General features: G+C 46.4%; 1 protein-coding gene across 1 annotated transcript in view; it reads left to right on the top strand.

Annotated features, from left to right (window-relative positions):
* The window catches only part of LOC121541374 (metabotropic glutamate receptor 5), a gene marked incomplete at its 5' end in the record, with an annotated part of 126,997 nt that extends 116,060 nt beyond the window's left edge, over nucleotides 1–10,937 (top strand). Inside the window, 5 exons of the mRNA XM_041850354.2 lie at nucleotides 1,235–1,393; nucleotides 2,311–2,436; nucleotides 7,466–7,648; nucleotides 8,671–8,834; nucleotides 9,348–10,937. Coding sequence (XP_041706288.2) covers nucleotides 1,235–1,393; nucleotides 2,311–2,436; nucleotides 7,466–7,648; nucleotides 8,671–8,834; nucleotides 9,348–10,434 — 1,719 coding nt within the window. The remainder of the gene's footprint in view (nucleotides 1–1,234; nucleotides 1,394–2,310; nucleotides 2,437–7,465; nucleotides 7,649–8,670; nucleotides 8,835–9,347) is intronic.
* Nucleotides 10,938–14,695: the final 3,758 nt, after the last annotated feature.

Genomic DNA, 14,695 nt, shown 5'->3' with positions numbered 1-14,695 from the left:
GTTGTTGTTGTTCCAGACTAACCGTATTGTTGGTATCCTGACTGTGTTGTTGTTGTTCCAGACTAACCGTATAGCTGGTATCCTGACTGTGTTGTTGTTGTTCCAGACTAACCGTATAGTTGGTATCCTGACTGTGTTGTTGTTTTTCCAGACTAACCGTATAGCTGGTATCCTGACTGTGTTGTTTATGTTCTAGACTAACCGTATAGCTGGTATCCTGACTGTGTTGTTGTTGTTCCAGACTAACCGTATAGCTGGTATCCTGACTGTGTTGTTGTTGTTCTAGACTAACCGTATAGATGGTATCCTGACTGTGTTGTTGTTGTTCTAGACTAACTGTATAGCTGGTATCCTGACTGTGTTGTTGTTGTTCTAGACTAACTGTATAGCTGGTATCCTGACTGTGTTGTTGTTGTTCTAGACTAACCGTATAGCTGGTATCCTGACTGTGTTGTTGTTGTTCCAGACTAACCGTATAGCTGGTATCCTGACTATGTTGTTGTTGTTCCAGACTAACCGTATAGCTGGTATCCTGACTGTGTTGTTGTTGTTCTAGACTAACCGTATAGCTGGTATCCTGACTGTGTTGTTGTTGTTCTAGACTAACCGTATAGCTGGTATCCTGACTGTGTTGTTGTTGTTTTAGACTAACTTTATAGCTGGTATCCTGACTGTGTTGTTGTTGTTTTAGACTAACCGAATAGCTGGTATCCTGACTGTGTTGTTGTTGTTCTAGACTAACCGTATAGCTGGTATCCTGACTGTGTTGTTGTTGTTCTAGACTAACCATATAGCTGGTATCCTGACTGTGTTGTTGTTGTTCCAGACTAACCGTATAGCTGGTATCCTGACTGTGTTGTTGTTGTTTTAGACTAACCGAATAGCTGGTATCCTGACTGTGTTGTTGTTGTTCCAGACTAACCGTATAGCTGGTATCCTGACTGTGTTGTTGTTGATCCAGACTAACCGTATAGCTGGTATCCTGACTGTGTTGTTGTTGTTCCAGACTAACCGTATAGCTGGTATCCTGACTGTGTTGTTGTTGTTCCAGACTAACCGTATAGCTGGTATCCTGACTGTGTTGTTGTTGTTCCAGACTAACCGTATAGCTGGTATCCTGACTGTGTTTTTGTTGTTCCAGACTAACCGTATAGCTGGTATCCTGACTGTGTTGTTGTTGTTGTTCCAGACTAACCGTATAGCTGGTATCCTGACTGTGTTGTTGTTGTTCCAGACTAACCGTATAGCTCGTATCCTGGCTGGCAGTAAGAAGAAGATCTGTACTAAGAAGCCCAGGTTCATGTCTGCCTGCGCTCAGCTGGTCATCGCCTCTCTACTCATCCTACTGCAGCTGGGAATCATAGTAGCTCTGTTCGTTATGGAACCACCACAGGTATGACGGGAGAGGAGGCAGGGAAGGAGGGGAGGTCGGAGGGAGGGAGAGGAGGGAGAGAGGGAGAGGGTGGGAGAGGGAGATGGAGGGTGGGAGATGGAGGAGGGAGGGAGAGGAGGGAGAGTGGGAGAGAGAGGGTGGGAGAGGGAAAGAGAGGAGGGAGATGGAGATGGAGGAGGGAGATGGAGGAGGGAGGGAGAGGAGGAACGGAGGGAGAGGGGTAAGGAAAGGGGATACCTAGTCAGTATCCTCTATCTGTTATACTAACCCTAACCCTAGTCAGTTGTACAACCGAATACATTCAACTGAAATGTCTCTTCCGCATTTAACCCAACCTGAATCAGAGAGGTGCGAGGGGCTGCCTTAATTCACGTCAAGGTCATTGGCAGAAGAGGATGGGAAGTAGGAGAGAGAGGAGGTGCGGGGAGGGAGGGAGAGGTGAGGGAGAGAGAGGAGGGTGCGGGGAGGGAGGGAGAGGTGAGGGAGGGAGAGAGAGGAGGTGCGGGGAGGGAGAGGTGAGGGAGGGAGAGAGAGAGAGGAGGTGCGGGGAGGGAGGGAGAGGTGAGGGGAGAGAGAGGAGGGTGCGGGGAGGGAGGGAGAGGTGAGGGAGAGAGAGAGAGGAGGTGCGGGGAGGGAGGGAGAGGTGAGGGAGGGAGAGAGAGGAGGTGCGGGGAGGGAGGGAGAGGTGAGGGAGGGAGAGAGAGGAGGTGCGGGGAGGGAGGGAGAGGTGAGGGAGGGAGAGAGAGGAGGTGCGGGGAGGGAGGGAGAGGTGAGGGAAGGAGAGAGAGGAGGTGCAGGGAGGGAGGGAGAGGTGAGGGAGGGAGAGAGATATTTGCAGTGAACAGTGAGCAAAATTACTATTTGTGTGTGTGTGTGTGTGTGTGTGTGTGTGTGTGTGTGTGTGATTGATCCTCCAGGTGATCTATGACTACCCCAGTATCAGTGAGGTTCATCTGATCTGTAACCTGACTACACTGGGAGTAGTAACTCCTCTGGGTTATAATGGCCTGCTCATCCTCAGCTGTACCTTCTACGCCTTTAAGGTGAAACACACACACACACACACACACACACACACACACACACACACACACACACACACACACACACACACACACACACACACACACACACACACACACACACACACACACACACACACACACACACACACACACACACACACAAACACACACCTCTTCTTCACCTTCCGTCCTCCTGTAGATCAGTTGGTAGAGCATGGTGCTTGCAACGCCAGGGTTGTGGGTTCGATTCCCACGGGGGGCCAGTATGAAAAAATGTATGCACTCACTAACTGTAAGTCGCTCTGGTTAAGAAATGACGTAAATTTAAAATGTTTTACAGGGTCAGCCATAGTAGTATGATAGGTGCAGTGTAATGTGTTGTTCTACAGGGTCAGCCATAGTAGTATGATAGGTCCAGTGTAATGTGTTGTTTTACAGGGTCAGCCATAGTAGTATGATAGGTGCAGTGTAATGTGTTGTTCTACAGGGTCAGCCATAGTAGTATGATAGGTGCAGTGTAATGTGTTGTTTTACAGGGTCAGCCATAGTAGTATGATAGATCCAGTGTAATGTGTTGTTCTACAGGGTCAGCCATAGTAGTATGATAGGTCCAGTGTAATGTGTTGTTTTACAGGGTCAGCCATAGTAGTATGATAGGTCCAGTGTAATGTGTTGTTTTACAGGGTCAGCCATAGTAGTTTGATAGGTGCAGTGTAATGTGTTGTTTTACAGGGGTCAGCCATAGTAGTATAGTATAGGTCCAGTGTAATGTGTTGTTTTACAGGGTCAGCCATAGTAGTATGATAGGTCCAGTGTAATGTGTTGTTTTACAGGGTCAGCCATAGTAGTTTGATAGGTGCAGTGTAATGTGTTGTTTTACAGGGTCAGCCATAGTAGTATGATAGGTCCAGTGTAATGTGTTGTTTTACAGGGTCAGCCATAGTAGTATGATAGGTCCAGTGTAATGTGTTGTTTTACAGGGTCAGCCATAGTAGTATGATAGGTGCAGTGTAATGTGTTGTTTTACAGGGTCAGCCATAGTAGTATGGATAGGTCCAGTGTAATGTGTTGTTCTACAGGGTCAGCCATAGTAGTATGATAGGTGCAGTGTAATGTGTTGTTTTACAGGGTCAGCCATAGTAGTATGATAGGTCCAGTGTAATGTGTTGTTCTACAGGGTCAGCCATAGTAGTATGATAGGTCCAGTGTAATGTGTTGTTTTACAGGGTCAGCCATAGTAGTATGATAGGTCCAGTGTAATGTGTTGTTTTACAGGGTCAGCCATAGTAGTATGATAGGTCCAGTGTAATGTGTTGTTTTACAGGGTCAGCCATAGTAGTATGATAGGTCCAGTGTAATGTGTTGTTCTACAGGGTCAGCCATAGTAGTATGATAGGTCCAGTGTAATGTGGTGTTTTACAGGGTCAGTCATAGTAGTATGATAGGTCCAGTGTAATGTGTTGTTTTACAGGGTCAGCCATAGTAGTATGATAGGTGCAGTGTAATGTGGTGTTTTACAGGGTCAGCCATAGTAGTATGATAGGTGCAGTGTAATGTGTTGTTTTACAGGGTCAGCCATAGTAGTATGATAGATCCAGTGTAATGTGTTGTTCTACAGGGTCAGCCATAGTAGTATGATAGGTCCAGTGTAATGTGTTGTTTTACAGGGTCAGCCATAGTAGTATGATAGGTCCAGTGTAATGTGTTGTTTTACAGGGTCAGCCATAGTAGTATGATAGGTCCAGTGTAATGTGTTGGTTTACAGGGTCAGCCATAGTAGTATGATAGGTCCAGTGTAATGTGTTGTTTTACAGGGTCAGCCATAGTAGTATGATAGGTCCAGTGTAATGTTTTGTTTTACAGGGTCAGCCATAGTAGTTTGATAGGTGCAGTGTAATGTGTTGTTTTACAGGGTCAGCCATAGTAGTATGATAGGTCCAGTGTAATGTGTTGTTTTACAGGGTCAGCCATAGTAGTATGATAGGTCCAGTGTAATGTGTTGTTTTACAGGGTCAGCCATAGTAGTATGATAGGTGCAGTGTAATGTGTTGTTTTACAGGGTCAGCCATAGTAGTATGATAGGTCCAGTGTAATGTGTTGTTCTACAGGGTCAGCCATAGTAGTATGATAGGTGCAGTGTAATGTGTTGTTTTACAGGGTCAGCCATAGTAGTATGATAGGTCCAGTGTAATGTGTTGTTTTACAGGGTCAGCCATAGTAGTATGATAGGTCCAGTGTAATGTGTTGTTCTACAGGGTCAGCCATAGTAGTATGATAGGTCCAGTGTAATGTGTTGTTTTACAGGGTCAGCCATAGTAGTATGATAGGTCCAGTGTAATGTGTTGTTTTACAGGGTCAGCCATAGTAGTATGATAGGTCCAGTGTAATGTGTTGTTTTACAGGGTCAGCCATAGTAGTATGATAGGTCCAGTGTAATGTGTTGTTTTACAGGGTCAGCCATAGTAGTATGATAGGTCCAGTGTAATGTGTTGTTTTACAGGGTCAGCCATAGTAGTATGATAGGTCCAGTGTAATGTGTTGTTTTACAGGGTCAGCCATAGTAGTATGATAGGTGCAGTGTAATGTGTTGTTTTACAGGGTCAGCCATAGTAGTATGATAGGTCCAGTGTAATGTGTTGTTTTACAGGGTCAGCCATAGTAGTATGATAGGTCCAGTGTAATGTGTTGTTTTACAGGGTCAGCCATAGTAGTGTGATAGGTCCAGTGTAATGTGTTGTTTTACAGGGTCAGCCATAGTAGTATGATAGGTGCAGTGTAATGTGTTGTTTTACAGGGTCAGCCATAGTAGTATGATAGGTGCAGTGTAATGTGTTGTTCTACAGGGTCAGCCATAGTAGTATGATAGGTCCAGTGTAATGTGTTGTTTTACAGGGTCAGCCATAGTAGTATGATAGGTGCAGTGTAATGTGTTGTTTTACAGGGTCAGCCATAGTAGTATGATAGGTGCAGTGTAATGTGTTGTTTTACAGGGTCAGCCATAGTAGTATGATAGGTGCAGTGTAATGTGTTGTTTTACAGGGTCAGCCATAGTAGTATGATAGGTCCAGTGTAATGTGTTGTTTTACAGGGTCAGCCATAGTAGTATGATAGGTCCAGTGTAATGTGTTGTTCTACAGGGTCAGCCATAGTAGTATGATAGGTCCAGTGTAATGTGTTGTTCTACAGGGTTAGCCATAGTAGTATGATAGGTCCAGTGTAATGTGTTGTTCTACAGGGTCAGCCATAGTAGTATGATAGGTCCAGTGTAATGTGTTGTTTTACAGGGTCAGCCATAGTAGTATGATAGGTCCAGTGTAATGTGTTGTTTTACAGGGTCAGCCATAGTAGTATGATAGGTCCAGTGTAATGTGTTGTTTTACAGGGTCAGCCATAGTAGTATGATAGGTCCAGTGTAATATGTTGTTTTACAGGGTCAGCCATAGTAGTATGATAGGTCCAGTGTAATGTGTTGTTTTACAGGGTCGGCCATAGTAGTATGATAGGTCCAGTGTAATGTGTTGTTTTACAGGGTCGGCCATAGTAGTATGATAGGTGCAGTGTAATGTGTTGTTTTACAGGGTCGGCCATAGTAGTTTGATAGGTGCAGTGTAATGTGTTGTTTTACAGGGTCAGCCATAGTAGTATGATAGGTCCAGTGTAATGTGTTGTTTTACAGGGTCAGCCATAGTAGTATGATAGGTGCAGTGTAATGTGTTGTTTTACAGGGTCAGCCATAGTAGTATGATAGGTGCAGTGTAATGTGTTGTTTTACAGGGTCAGCCATAGTAGTATGATAGGTCCAGTGTAATGTGTTGTTTTACAGGGTCAGCCATAGTAGTATGATAGGTCCAGTGTAATGTGTTGTTTTACAGGGTCAGCCATAGTAGTATGATAGGTCCAGTGTAATGTGTTGTTTTACAGGGTCAGCCATAGTAGTATGATAGGTCCAGTGTAATGTGTTGTTTTACAGGGTCAGCCATAGTAGTATGATAGGTGCAGTGTAATGTGTTGTTATACAGGGTCAGCCATAGTAGTATGATAGGTGCAGTGTAATGTGTTGTTTTACAGGGTCAGTCATAGTAGTATGATAGGTCCAGTGTAATGTGTTGTTCTACAGGGTCAGCCATAGTAGTATGATAGGTCCAGTGTAATGTGTTGTTTTACAGGGTCAGCCATAGTAGTATGATAGGTCCAGTGTAATGTGTTGTTCTACAGGGTCAGCCATAGTAGTATGATAGGTCCAGTGTAATGTGTTGTTTTACAGGGTCAGCCATAGTAGTATGATAGGTGCAGTGTAATGTGTTGTTTTACAGGGTCAGCCATAGTAGTATGATAGGTGCAGTGTAATGTGTTGTTTTACAGGGTCTGCCATAGTAGTATGATAGGTCCAGTGTAATGTGTTGTTTTACAGGGTCAGTCATAGTAGTATGATAGGTCCAGTGTAATGTGTTGTTTTACAGGGTCAGCCATAGTAGTATGATAGGTCCAGTGTAATGTGTTGTTTTACAGGGTCAGCCATAGTAGTATGATAGGTCCAGTGTAATGTGTTGTTTTACAGGGTCAGCCATAGTAGTATGATAGGTCCAGTGTAATGTGTTGTTTTACAGGGTCAGCCATAGTAGTATGATAGGTCCAGTGTAATGTGGTGTTTTACAGGGTCAGCCATAGTAGTATGATAGGTGCAGTGTAATGTGTTGTTCTACAGGGTCAGCCATAGTAGTATGATAGGTCCAGTGTAATGTGTTGTTCTACAGGGTCAGCCATAGTAGAATGATAGGTGCAGTGTAATGTGTTGTTTTACAGGGTCATTCATAGTAGTATGATAGGTGCAGTGTAATGTGTTGTTTTACAGGGTCAGCCATAGTAGTATGATAGGTCCAGTGTAATGTGTTGTTCTACAGGGTCAGCCATAGTAGAATGATAGGTGCAGTGTAATGTGTTGTTTTACAGGGTCAGCCATAGTAGTATGATAGGTCCAGTGTAATGTGTTGTTTTACAGACCTCTTCTACCCCTTCATGGTAATTAGTTCCCCTCTGTCTCTCTCAGACCCGTAATGTTCCTGCTAACTTCAACGAGGCTAAGTACATCGCCTTCACCATGTACACAACCTGCATCATCTGGCTGGCCTTCGTCCCCATCTACTTTGGATCCAACTATAAGATCATCACCATGTGTTTCAGTGTTAGTCTCTCTGCTACCGTGGCCCTCTGCTGCATGTTCGCCCCCAAGGTAGGAGTCACTCACAGGGACTTAGATACACACACACACACACACACACACACACACACACACACACACACACACACGCAAAGACTCTTCGACAGCATGCACACACACACACACACACACGCAAAGACACTTAGACAGCATGCACACACACACACACACACGCAAAGACTCTTAGACAGCATGCACACACACACACACACACGCAAAGACACTTAGACAGCATGCACACACACACACACACACGCAAAGACACTTAGACAGCTTGCACACACACACGCACACCCACACACACGCAAAGACTCTTAGACATTATGCACACACACACACACACACACACACACACACACACACACACACACACACACACACACACTTAGACAGCATGCACACACACACACACACACACACACACACACCCACACACAAAGACTCTTAGACAGCAGCATGCACACACACACACACACACACACACACACGCAAAGACTCTTAGACATTATGCACACACACACACACACACACACACACACACTTAGACAGCATGCACACACACACACACACACACACACACACACACACACACACACGCAAAGACTCTTAGACAGCATGCACACACACACACACACACACACACACTTAGACAGCATGCACACACACACACGCACGCAAAGACTCTTAGACAGCATGCACACACACACACACACACACACACACACACACACACACTTAGACAGCATGCACACACACACACACACACACACACACACTCACACACGCAAAGACACTTAGACAGCATGCAGACACACACACGCACGCAAAGACTCTTAGACAGCATGCAGACACACTCACACACGCAAAGACACTTAGACAGCATGCACACACACTCACACACGCAAAGACACTTAGACAGCATGCACACACACTTGGAAATGCACAAAAATGTTACTGATGATGATTGATGTGATTACTGTTATCTCTGTTATCTCTGTTATCTCTGCTATCTCTGTTATCTCCGCGTCCCCCAGGTGTACATCATGCTGGCGAAGCCGGAGAAGAACGTACGGAGTGCCTTCACCACCTCTACCCAGGTCCGCATGCATGTAGGAGACGCCAAGACAGCCGCTAATGCTGCCAAATCCAAGACCATGGCTGGACTCTTCAGAAGGAAGGGGTCTGAAGAAAACCTCAGGTACTGTAGGGGTCAGAGGTCAGGGGTTAGGGGTTGGAGGTCAGAGGTCAGGGGTTGGAGGTCAGAGGTCAGAGGTCAGATAGTTATTAAACCCTGTTGTGTTATGTCACCCCCCTCCCAGCTCCAACGGTAAGTCAGTGAGGTTAGAGGTTAGAGGTTAGAGGTTAGAGGTTAGAGGTTAGAGGTTAGAGGTCAGATAGTTATTAAACCCTGTTGTGTTATGTCACCCCCCTCCCAGCTCCAACGGTAAGTCAGTGAGGTTAGAGGTTAGAGGTCAGATAGTTATTAAACCCTGTTGTGTTATGTCATCCCCCCCCAGCTCCAACGGTAAGTCAGTGAGGTTAGGGGTTAGAGGTCAGAGGTTAGAGGTTAGAGGTTAGAGGTCAGATAGTTATTAAACCCTGTTGTGTTATGTCACCCCCCAGCTCCAACGGTAAGTCAGTGAGGTTAGGGGTTAGAGGTTAGAGGTCAGATAGTTATTAAACCCTGTTGTGTTATGTCATCCCCCCCCAGCTCCAACGGTAAGTCAGTGTCGTGGTCTCAGAATGAGCGTAGCGGCTACAGACCCAACCTGTGGAAGAGGATCTCCATCCACATCAAGAAGAAGGAGGAGGTCAACCAGACAGCCATCATTAAGCCCTTCTCTAAGGGGGCCGGCGCCCCCGACCTCGCCCCCGCCACGCCCCAACTTGGGGCCAGGGGGGTCTATGATGAACCTCAGGGGGCGCAGCATTACCCCCCTGGAACCTACCCCTGCCCCCCCTCGCCCCCTGCTGGAGCATACCACCGGTGTCCCCCCTCACCCCCGTCACCCTCCCCACTAACCCTGCCCACCGTCAGCCAAAGGGTGGGGGGCTACCACGCCTGCCCCCCACCGGGGCCTCAGGGGTCCCAGGACGGAGAGGAGGTCAGGGCTCTGCCATCCTACATGACAGAGAGGCCTCAGACAAGGGCGTGTGGCGGAGCGGGCAGGATGGGGGGTGGGGGTGGTAGTATTGGTAATAATGGCGTGGGTGATTTAGACATGGGTATAGGTGACCGGGGTATTGGTGTCGGCATGGTGGGCGGCCAGCCCCAGAGCTCCACCATCATGGATCAGATCAGCTGTGTGGTGAACCGTTTCACCGCCAACATCAGCCAGCTCAACAACATGATGCTCCCTGGGTCGCCACCGGAGGGCCCTGATCCCCCTGCCCCGGGACCAGCCCTCACCCCCGCCCCATGCCCCCCTCCCTACGTACTGCCCCGCACCAGACAGCCGAACACCACAGTCACCACCTACGCTGAAGTGGCAGCCATCGCCTCCTCTAACCATGGCAAACCCCGGGTGGGCGGGGCGGTCGGTGTGGTCTATGGTCCTGGGGGCGGGGTGTGTGGTACGGCGGCGGTGAGAACCACAGAGCTGCTGGAGGAGCTGGCTGCTCTGGCCCCTCCGTACCCATTTAGAGACTCCTCCCTGGGGTCGCCTGGCGCCTCGCCACCCTCCCTGTCCCCGGCCCTTTTCCCGGCCTCAGAGTCTGCCCTGGGTGAGCCCTGCCCCCCGGGGAAATATGACAGACTGATGCTACGGCACTACAGCCAGAGCTCCTCTTCCCTGTAAACTACTCCTCATCTTCCCTGTAAACTACTCCTCTTCTTCCCTGTAAACTACTCCTCCTCTTCCCTGTAAACTACTCTTCTTCCCTGTAAACTACTACTCATCTTCCCTGTAAACTACTCTTCTTCCCTGTAAACTACTCCACTTCTTCCCTGTAAACTACTCCTCTTCTTCCCTGTAAACTACTCCTCCTCTTCCCTGTAAACTACTCTTCTTCCCTGTAAACTACTCCTCATCTTCCCTGTAAACTACTCCTCATCTTCCCTGTAAACTACTCCTCATCTTCCCTGTAAACTACTCCACTTCTTCCCTGTAAACTACTCCTCATCTTCCCTGTAAACTACTCCTCATCTTCCCTGTAAACTACTCCACTTCTTCCCTGTAAACTACTCCTCCTCTTCCCTGTAAACTACTCCTCATCTTCCCTGTAAACTACTCCTCATCTTCCCTGTAAACTACTCCTCATCTTCCCTGTAAACTACTCCACTTCTTCCCTGTAAACTACTCCACTTCTTCCCATGTAAACTACTCCCTCATCTTCCCTGTAAACTACTCTCATCTTCCCTGTATAACTACTCCACTTCTTCCCCTCGTAAACTACTCCTCCTCTTCCCTGTAAACTACTCCTCATCTTCCCTGTAAACTACTCCTCATCTTCCCTGTAAACTACTCCACTTCTTCCCTGTAAACTACTCCTCATCTTCCCTGTAAACTACTCCACTTCTTCCCTGTAAACTACTCCTCATCTTCCCTGTAAACTACTCTTCTTCCCTGTAAACTACTCCTCATCTTCCCTGTAAACTACTCCTCATCTTCCCTGTAAACTACTCCACTTCTTCCCTGTAAACTACTCCTCATCTTCCCTGTAAACTACTCCTCATCTTCCCTGTAAACTACTCCTCATCTTCCCTGTAAACTACTCCTCATCTTCCTCTGCCTCCTATTCTCTTCCGTCCAGTGACTCCTTCTGTCTTGGACAGAAAAATGTACATACTTGAGACGTGTTTTGTGGACTTGGTTGGACATAGGAATAAGAGGTTAGAAAATTAAGTTTTGCATTTGGAGATTTAGTTGGAGAAACTGTAAATGAGAGGAGGATGAGAGGAGAGCAGTAAAACAGTGCTGAAAAGACATGGACCAAACTGGATGAGCTACACAATATTTACTTGACTTTATTCCCTTTCCTTGGATAAGAGCCATAGTTTCTCCTCCCAGAGAGTGATGGGAGCCACACTAAAGGTCATCAGGACCGCTGTACAGCCACACTAAAGGTCATCAGGACCGCAGTACAGCCACACTAAAGGTCATCAGGACCACAGTACAGCCACGCTAAAGGTCATCAGGACCACAGTACAGCCACGCTAAAGGTCATCAGGACCACAGTACAGCCACACTAAAGGTCATCAGGACCACAGTACAGCCACACTAAAGGTCATCAGGACCACGTACAGCCACGCTAAAGGTCATCAGGACCACAGTACTAGCCACGCTAAAGGTCATCAGGACCACAGTACAGCCACACTAAAGGTCATCAGGACCACAGTACAGCCACACTAAAGGTCATCAGGACCACTGTACAGCCACGCTAAAGGTCATCAGGACCACAGTACAGCCACACTAAAGGTCATCAGGACCACAGTACAGCCACGCTAAAGGTCATCAGGACCACTGTACAGCCACGCTAAAGGTCATCAGGACCACAGTACAGCCACACTAAAGGTCATCAGGACCACAGTACAGCCACACTAAAGGTCATCAGGACCACAGTACAGCCACGCTAAAGGTCATCAGGACCGCTGTACAGCCACGCTAAAGGTCATCAGGACCACAGTACAGCCACACTAAAGGTCATCAGGACCACAGTACAGCCACGCTAAAGGTCATCAGGACCACAGTACAGCCACGCTAAAGGTCATCAGGACCACAGTACAGCCACACTAAAGGTCATCAGGACCACAGTACAGCCACGCTAAAGGTCATCAGGACCGCTGTACAGCCACACTAAAGGTCATCAGGACCACAGTACAGCCACGCTAAAGGTCATCAGGACCACAGTACAGCCACACTAAAGGTCATCAGGACCACAGTACAGCCACGCTAAAGGCTCAAGACTAGAGGTAAAGACACGCTGTTGCTGCCAGCTGGCCTGATGGATGGTTGACTGCCTGTCTAACACCTGAAAAATGAACAAACTGAAAACTGCCTTCAGTTTCTGAGAGCACAGATGGACAACACAACATGTGGATTATAAGAGTCCGTAGCTAGGTTCTTCTGAGTTAAGTCATGTGTCTGGAAGTACTGAAAGCTGGGCAGTGGGAGGAGCAATACGGACTATGCCACACCCACATTACAACCTCGTCCTATCAGAGGTCACTTCACCAGACTCACTGCCTCCTGATAGGTGCTGGGAAAGAGGTCAAAGTTCAGCCAATGACTGGGCCTGTTCCTCTTCTTCGTCCGTTTTCGGCCCCAGCTCAAAACGGTGACACTTCTTTTACTGGAAATCACTTCATGGACAAAACCCCAAAATGTAGAAAACTGCTAAATTCCTGACAGTAACACTACAACGTGACATGAAATGGACAACTCACATCAACAACCTGGAAACAGAGGAGGGAAAAACTATAAATCACCTGAAATCCCTGTGTGGGAGGAGTACCAGAGCAGCAGCAACAACTGTGATGAAAGTTTACCAGAACTACATCAGGTCTGTCTTCTAGGACTCCTCCCCCAGACAGGCCTGTCTTCTAGGACTCCTCCCCCAGACAGGCCTGTCTTCTAGGACTCCTCCCCCAGACAGACCTGTCTTCTAGGACTCCTCCCCCAGACAGGCCTGTCTTCTAGGACTCCTCCCCCAGACAGGCCTGTCTTCTAGGACTCCTCCCCCAGCCTGGATAACTAAATCAGCACAACATAAAAACAATTTACAGATCGTACAAAACACTACTACTACTACTACTACTACTACTACTACTACTACTGCTACTACTACTACTACTACTACTACTACTACTGCTACTACTACTACTACTACTGCTACTACTACTACTACTACTACTACTACTACTACTACTACTACTACTACTACTACTGCTGCTACTACTGCTGCTACTACTACTACTACTACTGCTACTACTTCTACTGCTACTACTGCTGCTACTACTACTACTACTACTACTACTACTACTGCTACTACTACTACTACTACTGCTACTACTACTACTACTACTACTACTGCTACTGCTACTACTACTACTACCACTACTACCACTGCTACTACTACTGCTACTACTACTACTACTACTACTGCTGCTACTGCTACTGCTACTACTGCTGCTACTACTGCTGCTGCATGCTACTACTGCTGCTGCTGCTACTACTACTGCTACTACTACTACTACTACTGCTCACTACTACTACTACTACTACTACTACTACTGCTACTACTACCTGCTACTACTACTACTACTACTACTACTGCTACTACTACTACTGCCACTACTACGCTGCTACTGCTGCTACTGCTGCTACTGCTGCTGCCTACTACTGCTACTACTACTACTACTACTACTACTACTACTACTACTACTACTACTACTACTACTACTACTACTACTACTACTACTACTACTACTACTACTACTACTACTACTAGATTGCATCTTTAAGGTATGTTATTAAAGTAGCTGTCCAGTGTTTCCAGATTTCTATGAAATATGACCTATAATAATCTATAATGTGAGTGAAATTATTTTCTTTCCAAAAAGGGTAATTTAAGTTTGTTAAAAAGCAGCTTTTCTGTGTTTGAATGGTGTGGGTATATTTCCGGTCAATAAAGATATTCATGTAAAGTAAACAGACCATATTATATTTCAAAACTCAAACTTTGCCTAACAAAATAGATCAGTTGTTCTATCACTTGCGAGGCACAGCTGAGCACAAATTGAAATAATTCGCTTTTTTATTTGACTGGACTGATGGTAGCTGATAACTGGACAGTTACTTGAAGGTATTGACCAGGTTGATATGATGTAATATTCAGGTTCACTTGTTCTCTTTTTGATTCCTTCTGTTCTGTTTCTCTAGAGGTGACTAACTATAGTTAGTTCTCTGAATGTACATTATTATTATTATTATTATTATTATTATTTTATTATTATTATTATTAACTAGTTACTATCAGGCTGCCTCCCAAAGGGCACCATATTCCCTATAGAGGGCGCTCTTCTGACCATAGGACCATTTGGGAGGCAGCCTGATCAGT

The sequence above is a fragment of the Coregonus clupeaformis genome, unplaced genomic scaffold (assembly GCF_020615455.1).
Source record: "Coregonus clupeaformis isolate EN_2021a unplaced genomic scaffold, ASM2061545v1 scaf0143, whole genome shotgun sequence".
In the NCBI taxonomy this organism is placed as follows: Eukaryota; Metazoa; Chordata; class Actinopteri; order Salmoniformes; family Salmonidae; genus Coregonus; species Coregonus clupeaformis.
Note: the sequence above shows the minus strand (reverse complement) of the source record. Positions and strands in the feature narration are given on the sequence as shown.